The sequence below is a fragment of the Mustela erminea genome, chromosome 18, assembly GCF_009829155.1.
Source record: "Mustela erminea isolate mMusErm1 chromosome 18, mMusErm1.Pri, whole genome shotgun sequence".
NCBI classification, from domain to species: domain Eukaryota; kingdom Metazoa; phylum Chordata; class Mammalia; order Carnivora; family Mustelidae; genus Mustela; species Mustela erminea.
Window position 1 is genome coordinate 20,627,874 of NC_045631.1, and position 22,183 is coordinate 20,650,056.

At 48.0% G+C, this 22,183-nt stretch overlaps 1 protein-coding gene across 10 annotated transcripts; it reads right to left on the reverse strand.

Moving 5' to 3' along the window:
• Nucleotides 1-10,860: 10,860 nt before the first annotated feature.
• Nucleotides 10,861-16,523, reverse strand: LOC116578321 (translation initiation factor IF-2-like). Of its 10 annotated transcripts, none has more exons than XR_004280821.1 (4): nucleotides 15,517-16,312; nucleotides 12,727-12,908; nucleotides 12,049-12,094; nucleotides 10,861-11,592 (listed from the first exon to the last, which is right to left on the reverse strand). XR_004280821.1 is itself a non-coding variant. In XM_032322475.1 (4 exons), exons 1-4 carry the CDS (start codon nucleotides 16,043-16,045, stop codon nucleotides 11,530-11,532), a joined length of 837 nt encoding a protein of 278 aa, XP_032178366.1. In that variant the 5' UTR covers nucleotides 16,046-16,312; the 3' UTR covers nucleotides 10,861-11,529. The 10 variants fall into 10 exon arrangements, 5 of the variants coding, with proteins under 5 accessions (XP_032178366.1, XP_032178367.1, XP_032178365.1 ...); XM_032322475.1 differs by having other exon boundaries at nucleotides 12,049-12,111; XM_032322476.1 differs by lacking the exon at nucleotides 12,049-12,094 and having other exon boundaries at nucleotides 10,861-11,478.
• Between the last annotated feature and the right edge of the window lie 5,660 nt (nucleotides 16,524-22,183).

The following is a 22,183-nucleotide window of genomic DNA, read 5'->3' on the forward strand; positions in this document are numbered from 1 at the left end:
AGCCAGACGGGTGGTGAGGAAGAGCAGGGTCAGAGGCCTACCCCGACCCCTCCCTCCGCGCGAAGACTAAAGCAGCCAGGCTGTTGGCTACAGGGTCGCGGCGGCGGGGGCCCGGGAAACCCGGCTCACAGACGCCGGGGAAGGCGCTGCGGGCTCTGGCACCCCCTGCAGGCCGAAAAGGGCCGCGTGGCGCCCGCGCCCCGATCGGGCCGGAGAGGGCGGGCCACGCTGCGCGCAGGCTTATGTCACCGCGGAGAACGGATATGAGTCACCACTCTTCGGGGCCGAAGGAGCGGCCGGGGCGAGTGCGGAGTCGCGGCCACAGGAACCCGGGACAATGGCGGGAAGTGAGAGGAATGTGAACCCGGACACTGAGGGGTTGCCCCTCGGTAACCCTGGCCGCGCGGAGGGGCGTAGCCGGCGCAGGCGCAGGCGCAGAGGGGAGGGGTGGTCCTGGTGGGGGACGGGGCGGGGCATGGTGGGGGACGGGGCGGGGCCTGGTGGGAGGATATGGCTGGGCCCCCCAAAGCCCCGTGCTGCCCTTCTAGCGCCCCTAGCCCGACCCTTCGACGGCTCCGCATTGCCTTCTGCACAGTGCTCAGACTTGACAGAACGTCAGAAAAATCCCAGGGGTTTCTTAAAACTCATGGGTCGGGGCACCACTCCAGACATGTCAGAGCTGGGGCAACAGGAATGTGCATATTTAACAAACTCCCACTGGGTGCTGCTGAGGCAGAGGTCCTGGGAGCACTCCTTGAACCTAGCAGCATGGTAGACCAAAGTCCCAGCTACTTAGCTGGCCTACTGTGATGGGGTTGCTCCAACCTCATCTCTCCCTGCTTCCTACCCACTCCACGCAGGTTCTAGCAAGACTCTACTACTTAGGGGTGCCTGGGTGGCTCAGTGGGTTAAAGCCTCTGCCTTTGGCTCGGGTCATGATCCCAGGGTCCTGCATCTGGCTCTCTGCTTGGCAGGAAGCCTGCTTCCTCCTCTCTCTCCGCCTTCCTCTCTGCCTACTTGTGATCTCCGTCTGTCAAATAAATAGATAAAATCTTAAAAAAAAAAGACTCGACTACTTAGATTTTGCTTACATTTTCTTTCCCCTGTATGTTTGCACAGGCTGTTTCCTGTGCCTGGAGCACCTTCTCCTCACTCCACAGCTGCCCTAACAGGCTAACTTCCACCACCCTTTAAAATCTTTATGGTGAAAAAAAAAATCTTCATGGTGTGCATCAAAGGGTACAATCAACAGAAAAAGCAACACACATAATAGGAGTAGATATTTTGAAATCATATATCTGATAAGAGGTTAATATCCAGAATATGTGAAGAACTCCTACAACTCAGCAACAAAAACCACACACAGCATGATTTAAAAATGGGCAAAGAACTTGAATAGGCATTTCTCAAAAGAAGATCTATGGGGCGCCTGGGTGGCTCAGTGGGTTAAGCCGCTGCCTTCGGCTCAGGTCATGATCTCAGGGTCCTGGGATCGAGTCCTGCATCGGGCTCTCTGTTCAGCAGGGAGCCTGCTTCCCTTCCTCTCTCTCTGCCTGCCTCTCTGCTTACTTGTGATCTCTCTCTGTCAAATAAATAAATAAAATCTTAAAAAAAAAAGAAGATCTATGAATGGCCAATAAGCACAAAAATATGCTTATTGTCATGAATCATTAAGGAAATACAAATCAAAACCAAAATGAGATACCCCTTCACCCATTAGGATGGCTACTGTCTAAAAAGCAAAAACAAAAGCTGGGGCACCTGGCTGATTTGATTGGAGGAGTGGACAACTCTTGATCTCAGCTTCACATTGGGTGTAGAGATTGCTTAAATAAATAAATATTAAAAAGAACAAAATAACAAGTGTTGGTAAGGATGTGTAGAAATCAGAACTTCTGTGCACAATTGGTGGGAATGTAAAATGGGGTGGCTGCCTTCAAAAACAGTATGGCCATTCCCCAAAAAATTAAAAATAGAATTACCATATGATCTAACAATGTTGTAGAAAGAACTGAAAGCAGAAACTCAAAGAGATCCTTGCACACCCATGTTCATAGCACCATTTTTCACAATAGCCAAAATGTGGAAGCAAATGTCCCCAGTGTCCATCACAAGATGAATGGATAACAAAATGTGGGATATCTGTACACCAGAATATTACTCAGCCTTAAAAAGGAAGGAAATTCTGATCTGGGTTCCAACATGGATGAACCTTGAAAACACTGTGCGAAAAATCTGTCACCAAAGGACAAATATACATTTCCACTTACATGAGGTACCTAGAGTAGAAAATTACATACAGACCTATGTAAATAGACAGATGCATAAGCGGATATGGAGATCGCAGCTAGATCAAACAAAGAGACAGAAGCGTTGCCAGGGTTGGAGCAGGGAAGGGGGGCATGGGAGTTATTACTCCTACCTCCAGGAAAACATTGGCCTGTGGAGGTTTGGGCATTTGTTTCTTTTAGTTCACACATTTATTGTTCTAATGGACTGTGGGCTGCTTTTGGCTCAGGGGCGGCTGGGGATGATAGTCAAAGAACGGATGAGTGGATGTGTAAGTGGGTGGATGGATGAAGTCATAGATGTACGAGCAGATGGACGATGTCCGCAGAGCATAAATGAGCCCCAGCAGTAACCTGGGTCTTTTGCAGTCAAGTAGCAGGCGGTCCTGAGAGGCTCTGCCCACTGACCTGGTGCGGCCTGGTGAACAGCTCAGTGTGGTTTTCCAAGTCTGGATGTGAGTTTCAAGCATGAGCAGGAGGCCAAGGATACTGAACACATCCTTCAGCAAATGTCATGGTGAAACTGCACGAGTCTGGAGACCAGAATTCTTTTCCCAGCTCTGAACTCATTCTGGGACTGTGGACCGTGGCTTACTCTCCCTGGGCCTCTATTTCCCATCTATAAAGTAGGGAAGGGACAAGGGGGTAAGATTTGCCTGGCTCTAAATCTTCATCTCTTTGTTTTTCTTTAATCAATTTTAATTGAAGTTAAGGATGAAATATGTTCAATAAAAAGGTACCAAAAATACTATGACAGACACCCATGTACTTGTCTACACAGATTTAATGAATATTAATGTCACGCCATATTTGCTCCTTCTTTCTTTTTTTCTTTGCAGTTTCCATATTTCTTTAAAAAATACAAACAGAAAAAAAACTCTGATACATCTAAAGCTCTCTTCCCGTTTAGTTAACCACTACATTCAGGTTACCGCAGATCCTTCTTGTCTACCCATATATGCGTTTACTTCATGGTTATATGTCAAAATGTACAATGTTATATTAATAGTACATGTATACATAAATACACAAAAGTAATGTATATAATACATATAATACATATACTAGCAATATGTGTTTACAAATAATAAGATACTGTGTAAATGCCTGAAATTCAACCATGTTGATACATTCTGATATTCTGATCCCTTCTTTTAAAATACTATTATATAGTTTTAAATTTTATGAATAAACCTCAGTTTATTTACCCATTCTCTTACCGACAGACTGTTCGCTGTTTCCCCTTTTGTTATTATGCATAGCACTGTGAGGAAGATTCTTGAACAAGTCCCTCATGCAAACCTGTGAGGAGGTTTCTGGGCAAATAGTTGCTTATCGTCAGCTCTCAAAAGTTCCTCTGAAACACTTGCGACCATATTGTTTCCAATTTTAGAATGGTTCTGATCTTAAAAATGTAATATGCTAAATGATTCTATTTCTTCTTGAAAAGACTGAACTAGAGTGGATAGAAAACAGATCAATGGCTGCCAGGCGTAGGAGTGTTTGAAGGGAGGGTGTGATGATAAAGGGGAGAAATAAGGGTTATTGGGAATTGTTCTGTATCCTGATTCTGATGGTAGTTACACAAATCTATACACGTGTTAAAATTCTTAGAACTAGGGACACCTGGGTGGCTCAGTCAGTTAAGCGTCTGCCTTCGGCTTAGGTCGTGATCCCAAGACCCTGGATTAAGTCCCGCATCCGGCTCCTTGCTTAGCGGGAAGCCTGCTTCTTTCTCTGCCTGCCATTCCAGGCTTGCGCGCTCTCTCTCTGATAAATAAATAAATGAAATCTTCAAAAAATGAGAATAAAATAAAATTCTTAGAACTATACAAAAAGGAAAGAATAATCAAAATTTTAAAATGTCCAAAATAATTTAAATTCTAAAATGTCCAAAATATAAAAATATTTAGGGGTGCCTGGGTGGCCCAGTGGGTTAAGCCTCTGCCTTCGGCTCAGGTCATGATCTCAGGGTCCTGGGATAGAGTCCCGAATCAGGCTCTCTGCTCAGCAGGGAACCTGCTTCCCCCTCTCTCTCTGCCTGCCTCTCTGCTTACTTGTGATCACTGTCTCAAATGAATAAATAAAAATCTTTAAAATAAAAAAATATTTAAATGTAATGTGGTGGATATGCCACATAGTACCTAAAACTCCCAGTGGGGCACCCATAATCAAACAATAATATTTCTTCAGCAAAATATATGAAGAATCACATTAAATAGGGCTAAGACTATAGACAACTTGGGGTGCCCCAGGTGGCTCAGTCGGTTGAGCATCTGACTCTTGATTTCAGCTCAGGTCATGATCTCAGTGTCCTAGGGTCAAACCCCCCATTGGCTTTCGCTCTCAGTGTGGCATCTGCTTGGGATTCTCTCTGTCTCTTTCCCTCTGCCCCTCCCCGCCACTCACCCTCACACGCGCGCGCGCTCTCTCTCTAAAATAAATAAATAAAACTTTTAAAAAAAAGACTATAAATAACTCAAAGCAATTCAGTTTTTTTTCTTTTTTCATTGTGGTAAAATACACATAACAAAATTTACCATCTTAATCATTTTTAAGTACATAGTATGGTTCATAGTATGAAATACAATGAATCACATTATTGTGCAACTATCGCCATCATCCACCCACAGAACTCTTTTCGTCTTATGAAACTGAAATTCTGTACCTATTAAACCATAGTTCCCCATTCTGCCCTCCTAGACCCCGGAAAACACTGCTTTGTCTTTATGATTTTGTTCAACCTAAGTACTTCACATAAATCGAATTATACAGTATTTGTTTCTTTGCGATTGGCTTATTTCACTTAGTATAGTATGCTCAAGTTTCATCCATGTTGTAGCACGTGTCAGAATTTCCTTCATTTTTAAAAAATTTTTTTAAAAAGACTATTTATTTGAGAGAGAGTGCAAGAGAGGGAGAGGGGGAAGCAGACTCCCCACTGAGCAGGAAGCCAGAGACGGGGTTAAATCCTAGGACCTGGAGATCATGACCTGAGCCGAAGGCAGATGCTTAACCGACTGAGCCACCCAGGCACCCCCAGAATTTCCTTTTTAAAGGCTGAATAATATTCCATTGCATGTGTAGAGACCACATTTTGCTTATCCATTCATCTGTGGACACTTGGGTTGTTTCCATGTTTTAGCTATTGTGAATAATGCTGTCGTGTATATGGGGAAATAAATATCTCTTTGAGACCCTGCTTCCTATTCTAGATCAGGTTTTGTCCTGAACTGCATTTAAGGCAAACAAACTTAAGGGTGAAAAAAAACTTGCAGTTTTCAGAGTTTTTTGAATTTGGGAATTGCAGATAAGGAACTGTAGGCTTCCACCAATTTATATTCCCACCAGAAATGTATGAGTTCTCCTTTTCCCCTGTCTTCATCAACATGGTGTGATCAGGCTTTTTAACTCTGGCCAATCTGATCAGCCTGAAACGAGGTCTCATTATTGGTATTTGAATTCTCACAATTACTAGTGCGGTTGAGCATTTTTGTCTGTTTATGACCATTTGGTAGTTTGTACGTTTCTAGGAATTTTTCCATTTCTTCCAGATTGCCCAGTTTGTTGTCACATGATTTTTCATAATATTCTCTTCCAGTTGTATGTCTGTGGTGTGGGTTTTGATCTCTCCTCTTTCATTCGTGATTTTACTTATGGGGATCCTTTCTCTTCTCTTTTTGATAAGTCAGGCGAGTGATTTATCAATTTTATTAATTCTTTCATAGAATCAGCTCTTAGTTTTGTTGATCTGTTCTGGATTTTTTGTTTCTATATTGTTTATTTCTGTTCTTATCTTTATTATTTCATTTCTTCTGCTGGCTTTAGGCCGTATTTGCTGTTCTTTTTTCAGCTCCTCTAGATGTAAGGTAAAGTTGTGTATCTGAGCCTTCTCTTGCCTCTTGAGGTAGGCCTGTATTAATAGATACTTCCTTCTTAGGTCCAACTTTGCTGCGTACACAAAGGTTTTGGACAGTTGTGTTTTCATTTTCATTTGTTTCCATGTACTTTTAAATTTCTTCTTTAATTTCCTGGTTAACCCATTCATTCTTTATTAGGATGTTCTTTAATCTCTGTATTTGTGGTCTTTCCAAATTTTTTCTTGTGGTTGACTTCAAGTTTCATAGTGTTGTCTGAAAATATGCATGGTATGATCTCAATCTTTTCATGCTTGTTGAGGACTGACTTTTTTCTTTAAAGATTTTATTTATTGGGTCTCCTGGGTGGCTCAATTGTTTGAGTGTCTGCCTTAGGCTCGGGTCATGATCCCAGGGTCCTGGGATTGAGTCCCACATCGGGTTTCCTGCTCATTGGGGAGCCTGCTTCTTCCTCTCCTGCTTCCCCTGCTTGTGCTCTCTCCCTCTGTCAAATAAACAAAATCTTTAAAAAATAATAATAAAATCTTAAAAAATTAAAAATATCCGAGTAGAGTCTCACAAAGAGATCTGATGTTATATTTTGCTTGTTTTCCCACTGTTCTGCTAGCATGATCCATTGGTCTCTTCTCTTCCCCCTGATCTGTAGTAACACCACCTCTGTCATGACCCAAGTTCCTATCAGTATGTGATCCATCTCTGGGTCTTCCACTCCGTTCCATGCTCTTTGGCTACCTTTGCTAATAATCAATCTCTGTACGTGGCAGGACAACCTCTCTCTCCTTATTCTCCCACTAGAGTATCCCAACTCTTTTACAAAAACTAAAGGAAAATGTGTCCATTTCTATAGAAAAAAAATGCTGGATTTTAATTATTATTGTCCATGGGCCACAGTTCTGGTAGTAAGGAGTGAGGAGAACTTTTTAAAAAAATTTTTTTTCGGGGCGCCTGGGTGGCTCAGTGGGTTAAGGCCTCTGCCTTCGGCTCAGGTCATGATCCCAGGGTCCTGGGATCGAGCCCCGCATCGGGCTCTCTGCTCAGCAGGGAGCCTGCTTCCCTTCCTCTCTCTCTGCCTGCCTCTCTGCCTACTTGTGATCTCTGTCTGTCGAATAAATAAGTAAAATCTTAAAAAAAAAAAAATTTTTTTTTCCTCAGAAGAAAGAAGGCAGTCACACCTTACCCATTCTGAGGTTACTTTCCAGCAACCTCCCACGTCTAGAAAACAAGCAGAGGGCACAAGAGGTCTCTGAGAAGCTATAGACACCCCAGAGTCTCTGCGCGAAATCACATGCTGTCACAGGAGAACCTCTCGGCCTCCCTCAGCACCTGCTCGCTTTTACCCTAGTCACTGTTCTAAGAAACTTGATTATCTGGTTTCCCAGCCTACTGCAAAGTAAAAGCTTCCGCTTAGAAGAGGAGAGGCCAGAAGAAAGCATGCTAATGACTAAGAATGACAAAGAAAAGTCCAGATCCTCAAAAATAGGTGACGGAATATCAGAGGGCAGCAAAGTCCAGCAGCTCAATTCTGCCTTGGAGGCACCGCTGTGCATTTAGTTATAGAAAGAAAGAAAGAAAGAGAAAGGGGGAAGGAAGGAAGGAAGAAAGAGGAAGAAAGAAGAGGGAAAAAAGGCAGCTCTGCTCCTCAGGGTCCATCATTCAGGAGTCACCTTTACCTGTGGCTTCTAGGCTGTTCTGGCTGTGGCCATTTCCGTCAGAGGTGAGAAGTGAAAGTGGAGAAGGTCAAGTGCAGCATCTCTTCGTAGGCCAGGGAGAGGTGAGATGCACCCACCACCACCTGCAGTCCTGGCCCACTTAGGAGAGGTTGGCCTGGTGCCCTCTGCCAGCTGCACAGGAACTAGGGGACCGGGTCCTCTGCTGAGGAAGCAGGTCATAGAAGGCTTTGGCTTGCATCCTGAGTGAGGAACAGGGCTCCATTGGTGGGTTTGAGCCTGGCAATGGCTTGATCTGATTTGTGAAAGACGTCTACGGCCATACCACCCTGAACGCGCCCGATCTCGTCTGATTTGTGAAAGACCCCTCCGCCTGCTGTGTGGAGAAAGCTGAGGAGGCTGAGGGTGGGGTTAAGGGCCAAAGTCTGGAACTCTGTTTGGATGACCCTCCCTTGTTCCGTTTCCATGACATTTCTCACATGTTGGCACTTACCCTTTGTGTCCTGTCTTCCAGCTTCGTGTGCGCGCCTCACCGGGCTCAGAGCAGGGGCTCAGATCCATCCGTTTCCAGCCCGTTAGAGGCACCTGAGTAACACCTGGAGCCTCAGGGGTCAGGCAGGCTTCTTTTTTTTTTTTTTTTTTTTACAGAGCGAGAGAGAGAGAGAGAGAGAGAGAGAGAGATCAAAAGTATGCAGAGAGGCAGGCAGAGAGAGAGAGAGGGGGAAGCAGGCTCCCTGCTGAGCAGAGAGCCCGATTCGGGGCTCGATCCTAGGACCCTGAGATCATGACCTGAGCCGAAGGCAGAGGGCTAACCCACTGAGCCACCCAGGCGCCCCCAGCTGGGCTTCTTTGACTGCAAGCGGCACAGACCAGCTCTGGCTGGCAAAAGGACAGGGAAGGGAAGGGAAAGGAAAGGAAGGGAAGAGAAAGAGACTCGGAAGGAGCCCAGAACCCACAGGAAGCCTGGAGCATGAGGCTCAGAAGAAGTAGGGGATGCAGAAGAGAAAGTCCTTTGCAGCTGGGTTCTGCTGCCTCTCTGGACCTTGTATCCAGGTCCTGGGAGGGGCTCCCTGGAGGGACTTGGGTGGCGTGATTGGGCCCAGGTTTCACAAAGAGGCAGAACTGAGGTGGAGAAAACCTTCAGATACCCCTGTGGCTTCCAAGAGCAGAGGGCCAATTGCCCTGACTCCTAGTCTCAGCCAGGCCTCGCTCGGGGGGCAGATTGAGGGGAAGGAAACCAGAGTCGTTGGGGGTAATGAGGGCTGGATGGCCTAGAGCCAGCGAATGTCCACTACGATGTCCTGGGGCGAGTGAAGCACGGAGCCGTGACTGGTGGCCTGAGGCCCATGAAGAAGCAGCATCTTGCTCGCAGTCATGTAACGTGGTGACTGGCACGAAGTAGGTGCTCACCTAACGCTTACCCAGTGACTGAGGGATAGACTGACCAGCTGTGGAAGCCCCAAAGCTAGCAGCGTCTCCTGAAACATCACTTTCATGAATAAAAGGGGATGAAACAGCAGCAGTCTCAATGAAAAGATTGCAAAAGAGAAAAAAAAATGTCTCTGGGGAGAACTTGTAGCCCTGCTCCTTCTAGCCTTTTCCACAGGCCCTGCCAATCTAGCTCTGAGCAGGATTAACGTTTATTTAAAGAAATTGGCCTCATGCAGCCTGGCTGATTGCGTTGGACGCAGGGGGGAGATTGCGCAGCAGGGGGTGGGCTGGCCTCCAAACTCTCCCAGAAGCCAGGGATTTGGCTCTGATGGGCATCCAGGAGTGGGCCCCAGCAGCCTCACGGGATGAGCTATGCTGTGTGTGATATGAAGCTAGTGGCAATCCACAAGACCAGGCACCAAGAAGTGTCATCATCCAGTTCTTGGGGTGGGGGGGGGGAGTTTGGCCATGGAGCAGGCCTGGAGGTCCACAGGCAGACCGGGGAGCAGGGGAGGTTTCTGAATGTGCTCCTGGACCTAGAACCTCACAGAAGTGCCCAGGGGCGCCCGCAACTGGAGCAGAAACACGTTTCCAGGTTTTTCGTGGAAGGTTCTGTCTGAATACAGCATTCTTCTTATAATAACAAGAAAAAAATGTGACCCAGGACACACTCGCTTTACACAGCATGTGGGAAGGACACTTGTTAGTTATGTGACATTATTATTATTTTTTTTAATATTTATTTGTTTGAGAGAGAGAGAGGAAGAGAGAACAGGGGAGGGGCAAAGGGAGAGAGAGAAGCTCAAGCAGACTCCACACGGAGCGCAGAGCTAGACGCAGGGCTCCATCTCACAACCCTGAGATCATGACTCCAGCTGAAATGAAGAGTCAGACACTCAAAGGACTGAGCCACCCAGGGGCCTCAGTTACGTGGCATTATTAATGCCTCCTCCGTTAAAGGAAGATAACATCAAGGGATTGTGCTGAGATTAAATGGGCCCATGCTGTGGCTAGGCATTATTTTGGCATACTCATTAATGTTCATTTTTCTCTCTGTATGTTCCATTCCCTTTCCCTCATTCAGGAGGTTTTGAGGCTTGGAGCAGAGGGAAGAGGAAGAGGAAGGAAGCAGAAGTCATCTACAGCTCTTTTAAGTGTCAAATATACGTCAATCAATAGCAAAAAAAAAATTCTTTTAAGATTTTATTTATTTATTTGATGGAGAGATCACAAGTTGGCAGAGAGGCAGGCAGAGAGAGAGGAAGGGAAGCAGGCTCCCCGCCAAGCAGAGAGCCCGATGTGGGGCTCGATCCCAGAACCCTGAGATCATGACCTAAGCCGAAAGCAGAGGCTTAACCCACTGAGCCACCCAGGCCCCCAAAATTTTTTAAATTAAAAATGTTTAAAAAATTAAGCTCTTTGAAGAGCCTAAGCCCTTAGGAGAACTGAGATGGTTTCTGTAGGTGATAAAGGGGTAAAAGAAAAGGGTTCAAGGCATCTTGGCCAGAAGCAGCAGAGAGAGGAGACCATCCCCCTACCTCTAGAACCAGAAGCAGGGTCTCCTGGCATGAAGAAGAATGAGAGTGGGCAAGAGATCTGTGGGCCCCAGAGGAGCTCTAAGGGGGGGGGTAGCAGAAGCCTAGGCCGAATGGGTTGGGGATGCATCTAAGCCGGGACGGTGACCATGACAAACAGGGAAACATCGGACCTATGGGGTCCCTGTGGCCCATGCAAGGACAGCCTCAGACGTGACTTGGGGACAGTTGAATGAGGACCACAACGCCACGCTAATACCCCACAGCATTGCATCAAGACCTCAGAACTACGACATAACTCCAGCAAGAGGTTATATATATTTTCCCACCAACCTGATGCGAAAAGGGACTAGAAGTCAAAAATGAAGCACCGTTACAAAACACAAAGAAAGTTCTATTTCTTGCGTTTTGGAGGTGTCTGGAAACAGGGAGAAGATCCCAGGCCTCAGTGGATGGAAGGCCTGAATCCAGAGGAGGGGCTGCACATGCACCGTCTGTCCCTCCTGGCCTTTCCTGGGAGGTTCCATATACCGTGTGGCGGCGTCCTCAGGCCCCAGCTGCTCTGTGGTGACATCCAGCCTTAGCTTCTTCTGGAGTCTGGAGCCACATTCTCTGACCTCTGTAAAACGTCATGGGGCTGTTTGCTTCTTCCTTGGGATCGGTTAGACTCTGGTAGGTGCTGGAAAGGATGGTCCAGGCTGGTTTTATAAGGCTGCCCATGCACCCCTCCTCACCAGCCCTCAAGTGGGCCACGTGGCTTGATCCCAAGACCTGGCAAGACAGCCACAGACATCTGCAAGTGACAAAAGGAGAGAAGCCTAAGAAGAAAACAGCACTCACACATGAAAATGCCTGGAAATGTTTTGCAGACACATTCTTCTTCTCTGGGGTGAGGTTCAAGGCCAACAGAGCCAGGAGCCTGGGGCTCCCAGAGGTGACTCAAGCGGCCAGAGCAGATAAGCACAGTTACTTCCTCCCTGGTATGTGTGTATGTCTGGGTGTGTATTTTGTGTGTGTACGTATGCACGTATGCGAGTGAGTGTTGGGGTGTGTGTGTGTGTGTGTCCGTCCCAGGACAGGGCCTCTCCCTAGAACTCTGGAGCTGGTAGGACATTTAGTGATCCCCTAAGCCCGGTCACTTCTTTCCAAGGATGCGGAGCCTGAGGCCCAAGGGACACAGCTTACCTGAGGTCACACCATTCTCCAGAGAGAAAGGAGGAAATGGCCCAGGACTCTGAAGTGGTCTTACCTGCACCCCAATACTGGCCCCTCTTGCTTGGTGGAGGTCACAGCCACTGGATGAAGAGAGAATCTTCAAATGAGATGATGAGAGAGAATCTCAAACAGACTCTGCGCTGAGCACGGAGCCTGATTCGGGGCTTGATCCCAGGACCCCGAGATCATGACATGAGCCGAACCCGAGTCGGGCGCTTGCTTGACCAACTGTGCTATCCAGGCGCCCCTCAAAGGGGCATTTTTAACCTGTAGTTCACATGAGGAAACTGGAGGAAACTGGACCCATATGTGTTCTGCTTCCCATGGCCAGTGCCCCTGCTATTTATGAAACATGATTGACATTTCTGAGCACCTACTACGTGCCAGACACTGTTCTAAACACTCACGTGCATCAGCTCACTCTGTCCTAACAGCGGCAGGTGCTATGATCAGCAGGTTATAAGCGAGGTCTCTAACGCACAGGGTTTAAATAATTCACCAAGATTAAAACAGCAAGAAAAGGAAGGGAGGAGTCAGAAATCCAACCCTCCGTGAGGGAGGGAAGTGAGACAGGGAAGGGAGGGGAGCCATTGATGTCGATGGTAATAAGCAGAGTGAGTTCTGGGGTTCATCCCCTCCAGGGACAGACGGCACACACACGTTGGGATTTAGCAGAGGAGTGAGAACAGCCCTCCTTGGTTGAAGGTCTCACCTGTGGTATCGGCACATCCTTGGCACTTTGGAGCTGCACCCCCCGCCCCCGCCAGGTGTGGGCTTTGCATCCAAGGAATATCCCAAGGCAGAGATGCGAGAAGTCACCTTCATAATGTACTGTCATCATCAGCAGTTGACTCCAGGTGGCCCAGGGCAAACAGGCATGGCAGCATCCACTACCTGGAATTAGGTCGAACAAATGGATGGTCAACAAATGCTCATTTCTTCCCTACTGGCTACAGGTACTTTCTTTGGTTTGTGTCTGTGTGTGTTTACCCAGACATTCCTAAAAATCAATAAAATCCATTTCATTAAGTGTCTGTCAACATGAGATTGGCCTTTGCATCATCCATATTAAAAAAACTCACAGGTCAGGGCATGTGGGTGGCTCAGTCATTAGGCAACTGCCTTCAGCTCAGGTCACGTCCTGTCCTGGGGTCCTGGGATTAAGCCCTGTGTTGGGCTCCCTGCTCAGCAGGAAGACTGCTTCTCCCTCTCTCACTTCCTCCGCTTGTGTTCCCTTTCTCCCTCTCTCTCTCTCTCTGTGTCAAATACATAAATAAAATCTTTTTTTTTAAGATTTTATTTATTTATTTGAGAGAGAGACAGTGAGAGAGAGCATGAGCGAGGAGAAGGTCAGAGAGAGAAGCAGACTCCCCGTGGAGCTGGGAGCCTGATGCAGGACTCGATCCCAGGACTCCGGGATCATGACCTGAGCCAAAGGCAGTCGTCCAACCAACTGAGCCACCCAGGCGTCCCCATAAATAAAATCTAAAAAATTCACAGGTTAAAAAACTTTGCTTTATCGGATCACTCACTACCCAATTATTAATTAAACACCACATTGTGAAGATACTAAGCGCCTATGAATTTTTTGCTTAAAATAGTTAGTTGTATGTTATGTGAATTTCACTTAAATTAAAAAATGATCTCACGGTCATGTCCATAAGGAGTAGAGAGAAGTCAAAAGCAGGTGTCAGGTGAGCCACACAGGAAGCAGGAAGGTGACCTCCCCTGCCCAGTCCTGCCAGAGAGATCCCCAGGGTCAACCGCAAACTAAGAGAACAATGAAGTGGTATTTTTTTGTCTTTCAAACTGGGACATGTTTTCACAAATAGTACTCCAATTTGGCAGGAGTATAGTGAAAAGGGCATTCTCAACACTTCTGGTGGGATAAAAATGAGCCTAGACATTCTGGAGGTAGCCTTGCCATTTTGTAATATAAGAATTAAATTGTCCAGGTCTTTTTAATTTTTTAAAGATTATTTACTTATTTATTTATTTATCTGAGAAAGAGAGAGCACACAAGCAGGGAAGCAGCAAAGGGAGAGGGAGAAGCAGGCTCCCTGCTGAGCAGAAAGCCTGATGCGGGGGCTGGATCCCAGGACCCTGAGATCATGACCTGACCAGAAGGCAGATGCTTAACTGACTGAGCTTCCCAGGCGCCCCTGTTCAGGCCTTTATAAATAAAACATTTCCTATCCAGTTTTCATGTGCAGATGTTTTACCCAAGACTATGTCTTCAGCTGGACCTCAAAGAAGAAAGTGAATATTTCCTAAGATCATGATCAGTGGTCTAAATATTATTTAATTTAATTTATTTTGTTTTGTTAAGATTTTATTTATTTGTCAGAAAGCCCAAGCAGGGGCAGCAGCAGGCAAAGGGAGAAGCAGGCTCCCCACTGAGTAAGGAGCCTCATGTGGGACTCCAACCCAGGACCCTGGGATCATGACCTGAGCTGAAGGCAGACACCTAACCAGCTGAGCCACCCAGGAGACCCTAATTTTTTTTGTTTTAAAAGAGAAATCTATACCTTTTCACTTAGTATAGACTAAGACCATGTCTATACCCTTTGACTTAGGTTCCTGGCCAGAGACAGGCCCAAACATTTAGTCTATAACTGAGGTGGTATTTCAAATCAGTAAGGAAATATTCTCATTAAAGACAAAGGTTATAATGGCATTGGGGCAGTTTTCTAACTATTTGGAAAAAAAATAAGTTTAGATCTTTATCTCATACTTTTTTTTTTTTTTTTTTTTTAAGATTTTACTTATTTATTTGGAAGAGTGAGAAAGCACAAGTGGGTGAGACGGGCAAAGGGACCAGCAGACTCCCCACTGAGCAAGGAGCCAGACCCTGGGATCATGACCTGAGCCAAATCTGACACTTAACCTGACTGAGCCACCCAGGTGCCCTGACCTCATACCTTTCATCAAAAAATATTCCAAAGGGGATTAAAAACATGAAGAAGTAGAGGGAGGAGGAGGAGGGGTTTGAGGAAAACTGAGGAGGAGGGAATAGGGAAATTTGTCTGGTACTCAGATGGGAACAGCCCTACAAGCAAAAAGCAAAGGCAAAAAGAATACAAGAAAACATCAAAAGGTCAGACCACATACAAATGTAAAGCTGGTGTGTTAAAAAATCTTCAAAAACAGAAACAGGTAACTTCTAAGCTTGGAATAATACTTGCCACGCATGGGAGAGACGTGACATTTTGAAGTGCTTCTAAAAATCATCGAGAGGGGGAAAAAAATTAAAAATAGGAAAGCGGACAAAAGATAGGAATAGGCAACTCACAAAAGGGGAAGGGTAGCTGTTTGCATCTATTTTTAAAATGCGGCAGTCACGTGGTTGTGCAGCCCGGGGAAGAGGAACAGAGCCCAGGCTTTCGGCAGAGAAGGCGTTCCCTGTTTCCGGAGGTGCGGGTGCGGGGGGCAATGTCCCGTGGCCTTCCCCCAATCTGGGCCAGGCCTCCAGGGAGCCGGCATCCGGGGTGCCCGAGCTCACCGTTTCCAGGGGCGGGAGAAACCATTCCCTCCCTTGTGGAGGCTTCCCTCAGAAGACCCGGGCCTCGGGGAGATAGTGCTCTTCCCGCTTTCCCCGGACGGACTCGGGCCCCAGGACGCGGGCCAGCACCGGGGGTGGGGTCGGGCACGCGCCCCCAGGGCCGCCTCCCGCGCCCTACACCGCGCTCCCGGCCACCGGGGGGCAGTGCTGCCCAGGACACGGCCGGCCAAGGCCCGCGCGGGGAGCCCACAAAGGCCCCTTTCTTCTCCGCGCGGAGATGAGTCACGGCGCAGGCAAATGTCAGAAACGGCCTCGGATCCGGTGCGACTGCGGATCCCGGGCGCGGGGCGGCGGCGGCGGCCGTCCGAGTCACGCGGCTGTCCCGCTCCCCGCGCATCGGGCTCCTCCCCGGGCTTGGCGCGCGGCGCCGCGAAACTGGGTCAGGCCCGTGGCCTAGTTTGTGTTTAGCAAGGGCGGCCACTGGCAGGAGGTGAGTGGGCAGGGCATCTCCATTTCCTCCCTGGCTCATTCATGGGACAGATATCTGAAGAGCCCCTACTAAGTGCCAGGCAGGTCAGGGGACTGACCGGCAGTTGCTAGTGAACTTCTGCAGCCGGGCCATGTGAGTTCACAGGGGGTCATCTCAGGACCCTGGAGGCTGGGCTTGCCTGGGCAGGTCCCCAAATCCCTAGGCTCGCTGTCCCATAGCCAAGTTCAGCTGCTCAAATTGGAATGTCTCATCCTGGCGTTGGATTCCCCTGGGATCTAACCCGGCCACCTGCCACCTCTCTGACCGCTCCACCGGATGTTCCCACACATGGGGAGCCCCCACCACCCACCCCACCCCCCCGCCACCACCCCATTTCTGCCCATCTGGGCCTGGGCTTGTATTCCAGCCCTTAGTGGCCTTCTGCCTCCCACACCTACCCAAGCCCACCTCTACTTCTGATCTTCTCTCTGCCCTGGGATCCCGCCCTGGGATGTCCCAGCACAGCATTTCCTTTTCTCTTAAAAAAAAAAAAGAGGGGCGCCTGGGTGGCTCAGTGGGTTAAAGCCTCTGCTTTCGGCTCAGGTCATGATCCCAGGGTCCTGGGATCGAGCCCCACATCAGGCTCTCTGCTCAGCGGGGAGCCTGCTTCCTCCTCTCTCTCTGCCTGCCTCTCTGCCTACTTGTGATCTCTGTCTGTCAAATAAATAAATAAAATATTTTTAAAAAAATAAAATAAAATAAGAAAAAAAAAATCAGGGATGCCTGGGTGGCTCAGGCTGTTAAGCCTCTGCCACGGGCTGAGGTCCTGATCCCAGGGTCCTCGGAGCAAGCCCTGCCTGGGGCTGTCTGCGGGAGGGGGTTGGGGGGATGGAGTCAGGTTCGTGTCCTCTGCCCCTCCCCCAACCATGCTCGCGCGCGCTCTCTCTCTCTCTCTCTCTCTCTCTTTCAAATAAATAAAATCTTAAAAAAAAAATTTTCTAATGAGTAAATTTGAAAATCCGGTTGGTCTTATTAAGTGATTCATGAATCAGGCAGCACCCCATCTGGCAAGTAGAGGGGAGCTCTGAGCGGTTGTACAGAATGGAAGGATTTTATAGGAAGGAGGGTGGTGCAAGAACGTTATTAGCCCAAAAAGGAAAAAAAAAAAAGGATTGTTCCAGGCAAGGTCTCTTTCCCTAAGAGGTAAGCCCAAGGGGGTTTATCAGAGGCTGACTTCATCTTCCTTTAGAGATCTGGCCACCCCAGTGGCAAACTCCTTGGCGGGCAGGAAAATTCCTGACTGACTGGTTAGGACTGCATTTCTCAGGGAGGTTGAAACTGCAATTAGATTCCCGTGCTAAGCCCATTTGGAGACTCGGCCTAAGTGACACCATTTTGGGCCTGTAGCTTTTTATTTTTTTTAAGACTCTCTCCAGATTTTTCACTTTTTGCTCCTAAAGAGAACACTTCGGTCACCTGGTCCCAAAATGCGAGCCGCTGGACATCAAGGAAGCTAGAGGCAACCTGTACAGACCAGGTCTCTTCCGCAGGAGGCTGGAGGCAGGGTGGGGGAAGGGGTTGCCACTGGAGATGGCAGGGGAGACCCAGAAAGGAGGGACCTCTCTGGAGGAGGAGGAAACATCGGGGAAGGAAGAAGCTGTGGGCGGGAGGAGCACAGAGACCTTCTGTGCCAGGAGGGAGGTCAGCAAGAGTCAAATGGGGGAGGGGCTGAGTCCAGAAGAAGGAAGCTGTTCCTCTGCTTCTCTTTTTCCTTCCTCTTTCCTCAAGCCCCCACTTCAGGTTGGGTCTGACACTGCTGCCGCTGGGTCTCTCTTATGCTGAGTTTTGCTGACGGTGCCCCTGGGCTCATCCACCCCCTCCATATCCTCCCCCCCACCCCACCCCCCACGCTGTGGGTGGACACACTGAGGTTCAGAAGGGCTAAATAACTTGCCAGGAAACCCTGTGGGGGAAGGGGGGGAGGGGGGGAATGGTTATCTTCAGGTCCCAAGCTCCCCACTCCGGAGGCCAGAACAAGTAGGAAGCAGGTGCACTGTGCCTTTGCCGAATGAAGTCTTCATAGGTTTGAAAGTGTCCATTTGTATCTAGCTTTTTTTTTTTAATTATCTTTTTAATGGTTGCTGTAGAATTTTCCAGCAATACAGCAGTGTCTAAAATAGAAACCAAACCAAAGTCTAGTTCTCCCCCCAGTTCACATCTCACTGTTAACATCTTGGTATATAAATCTTTCCAAGCTTTTCCAACAGTAAACAAACTAACAGGCAAACAAATAAATCTAATAGAGCTTAGCAGTCTAGAACTTGCTCTGTTCTCTTCCTGTAGCTTTATCTCTCTCTTATGAAGCCTCCTGATATTCCCCCACCCCAGGGCAAATCTGGCCCTCTCAGATGGAAAATCAGGTAGTTTCCTGGTTGTATCTTTCCAGGTACACATCCTTGGTGCGCTGTGGGAACAGCTCCGGGAAGTAACTTTCTAAAAGTGGACTTGTGAGACAAAGGAAATTCATGTGTCTGTTAGTGTCTTTAAAAGCTCGTGGTTGCAAGGGACTGACAGGTGCAGGACAGGCTGTAGGGAGCTGAGCAATTCCAGATGTCAGCCTCCAGGGATCCCTCCCTCCACACCTGCTTCCTCATTCTCTGCTGCGTCCCTCACCCCAGCCAGGAAGCAGCTTGGTGTAAAGCTTTTGCCTTCGCACACCAGTCCCTGGGGTCCTTCTGTCACCCCTGACCCCCACCCCACCTCACAACCTCCTTATTTGCTATCAAACACCTCCACGACCCTAGGGCTGTCAGCACCCACAAACGTCCCACCAGGGGTGTCACCATTCAGCATTGGACTCCCAAAGCCTTCCCTTGGCAGCCTAGCAGCTCTGCCCACTAGCTTTGGTAACAAACCCCCTTTCTCCTCCTTTTAAGACAGTGACAAAGAAACAGAAACTGTTTGTCTCCAAAAGCAAATCAGGCCATCTCCACTGCCACAGAGCTGGGCCTAGATCTGCTTGTAGTATGTCTGCTTATTGACTTGATCCGGGGGCTGGGGTCCACTCTGGGGCTGTCAGGTGAGTCCTATGGGTCAGCCGAGCAGGAGGGTTTCATGGAACTGGTCTACACGCTTGGCATCAAGCCAGGCACTGCGGGTGCCCAGCCAACCTTAAGGAAACATTTTTACATTGGGCAGCAGAAATATAGTAACCTTCCCCATGAAATGTAAAAACCTCTTGACTCGGGCTGGCTTCACACACCCTTATATTTCATCCACTCGTCATGAGCTTTTCCTTCATTCATGCACGGGGTTGAGGCTGTGAACCTCCAGAGAAGCAGCAGCTGCCTGTTTTACAAGCTGGGCGCCAAATCGTTTTTTTGGTAAGATAATACCTGGTGCTGGCAAGGCTGTGGGGAAACCATTCTACCCGCCCATGCTGCTGCCTGCATGTCAGGAAAACAATCAGGCAGAGTGCACATACAAGCTCTAACTTTTGACCCACTAGCCCATCTTTGGCAATTAAAAAAGCTTCCTTCTTTGGGGTGCTATTTTTATTTATTTATTTTTTAACATTTTATTTATTTGAGAGACAGAGTGAGAGAGAGAGAGAGCGTGATTTGTGGGGGAGGCTAGAGGAAGAGGGAGAAGCAGACTCCCCTCCCAGCCAGAGCCCCACATGGAGCTCAATCCCAGGACCCGTAGATCATGACCTGAGCCAAAGTCAGAGGCTTAACCCACTGAGCCACCCAGGTGTCCCTGAGGAGCTATTTTTAATAGGAGAAAAGAGGGAGCAACTTTCAATGTCTAACCAGAAGCAGCTTGTAGATGGAAAGCTCCTTGGATCCGGGGCCTTTTTTTCTGGTGGCCCCACTACTGGTTCCACCAAAAACCTCCGCCCGCCCCGCGCTGCGGCCTCCCCAGCCCCAGCAGGCTGTCTGTCTTCCCCTCCAGTGGGAGGAGTCTCCTCCCTGGGCAGCCAGGCTCCTGTCTTAGGGGCAGGAAGCTGTGCTCAATCCCACCCAGTTCTCTCCCTCCCTGTCCATCCCTCCCTATCATCTGCCTGCTCACCAGGAGGCCCAGAATGGGGTGTGGCTGTTTTTAAGGGCTTTGGCATTTATTTCCAAAACAACAAAATGAAACACTTAAACAATGGCTGATAGGCAAAAAAAAAAAAAAAAAAAAAAAAAGTCTCTGATTTTGCCTCAAAATTGTTTGGAGAAGGGGATAATGGTAAATACCCAAGGCTCCTGTTGCTATGGAGATGGGCTCCCTTAGGCCTCATCACAACAGCTCCCTGCTTTGGGTGAGGCCCTAAGTGCTAAATGCTAAGTGGTTCTAGGGCTTCATCTCCTTTTATCCTGGTAACCCTGGAGTTTAGGTACTAGGATGATGTCTAATTTCACAGGTGAGGAAGAGGAGGTTCTGGAGGTCAAGGAGCTTGTTCAAGGTCACACAGCTAGGGTAGACCAAAGATTTTAAGCCAAGGGTTTCTTGACTCTGAAGCCAATGGTCTTGTAAGCATATTACCAGACCCAGCCTTGGCCTTGTCTGAAGATGTGTCTATGGCCTCTCGGTATTTATTTAGTGCTAAGAAAGCAGGCCGAAGTGACCCACTTTCCCGGAAAAGTTCCAGCAAGGCACTCCACCTCTCTCTCCCATTCTCTTCCTCTCTCCCGCCCTCTTTTCCTCCTCCTCATTTGCAAAAGGAAGGGACCAGAGATCCCTAATGTTGCTTCTGGGAGGAGAAGAGCGGCTTATTGTACTTCTCCATGTTGCTTGACTTCAGAAAGTCTTCAGCGTTTATCTTTGAAAACAGTAAAATCATGAAGACAGTCCTTTAAACATCCACGTGGAGATTTGCGTTTACTGAGCACATATTGACGGTTAGATCCTACTTTGCTCTGCCTGCCAGGAAGCTCCAGGTTGAACTCTGTGCGCAGACTGAGCAACTGTTTTGTCATCCTGACTCCCGACTTCACCCTTAACTACACGGGGATTGGCTTTTTGGCAAGTTAAGGCTCTAGACCTCCGTTTCCTCATTTATAAAATGGGGATAACAATGAAGCACTCTGCTTCATAGGGTTGCTGGCAGGAGGAGATTATACAGGTGAAAGGCTTAAGGCAGTGGTTCCATCCTAGTGTGTTAGCCCTTTTTCAGTTTACTATAGTAAATTTTCATTGCCTGCATTTTCATTGTCAAACTGTTTCTCAGAAAGGGCTCACGGATGTTTTCCCCTTTCACTTGCACCGTCTTACCTCACCCTTCATGCATTGTCTGTCCCCATCTGTCCCTGGTGCCTTCTACTCTTGAGGTTATCTGTAACATCCCACTGACCTTTTAAAATTCTGCGTAAATTCCACTTCGTAGTTCATCAAATCCTAGATGCCACTGATTATAATCTGTACCATGAGGGTGTACCACTTAAGTAAGAAAAAAATTTAGGGGTCCTTGGGTGACTCTGTTGAGTGTCTGCCTTCAGCTTGGGTCGTGATCCCAGGGTCCTGGGATCAAGCCCCGCACCAGGCTCCTTGCTCAGTGGGGAATCTGCTTCTCTCTCTGTCTGCTGCCCCCCCTGCTTGTGCTCTCTCTGACAAATAAGTAAATAAAATCTTAAAAAAAAAAAATTAAAGACACCATCGATTCTAAAATATATCCCAGATTCAGAGTTGTTCAAATGTGGAGGTATAAAAGTATAGCTTTTAACCTAGGAACATATTAAGGATGTTCTGATCTTTTATTTCTGACTTGGGCCCTTGCTGGCTATGAACGTCCCGCTTCCTTCCATGGCATCTGTAGCGGGGGCCGGGATCAGTCTCCCGGCCCTGGTGCAGAGGCCCTCCAGTGGCTAGTATTCTTGCTGGGTCAGCTCCAGGCAAGGAAGTCTAACCTTGCTGGTGCAGCTGGGGTAAGGGGCTTGGGTTTCCCCTGGACTTGGCAGCTTGTGACCACCCCTTGGTGTTGATCTTTCACACCAATGGCTGTGAAGTCAGCTGACTTTCTCATCTCCAGTGATGAGACCAGCTCTGCCGCTTCCTGTTTCTGCCTGTGAGTTTGATTGTTCACGTGGGTAATAAAAATGATTTAAGTTCCTAAGGGGAACAGTGTGGAGGAGGAAACTGACCCACATCCAGTGCCATTTCCTCCATGCTCTGGGCAAAGGACAGAGCTCAATAGTCATTCTCTGGCCTGTGTGG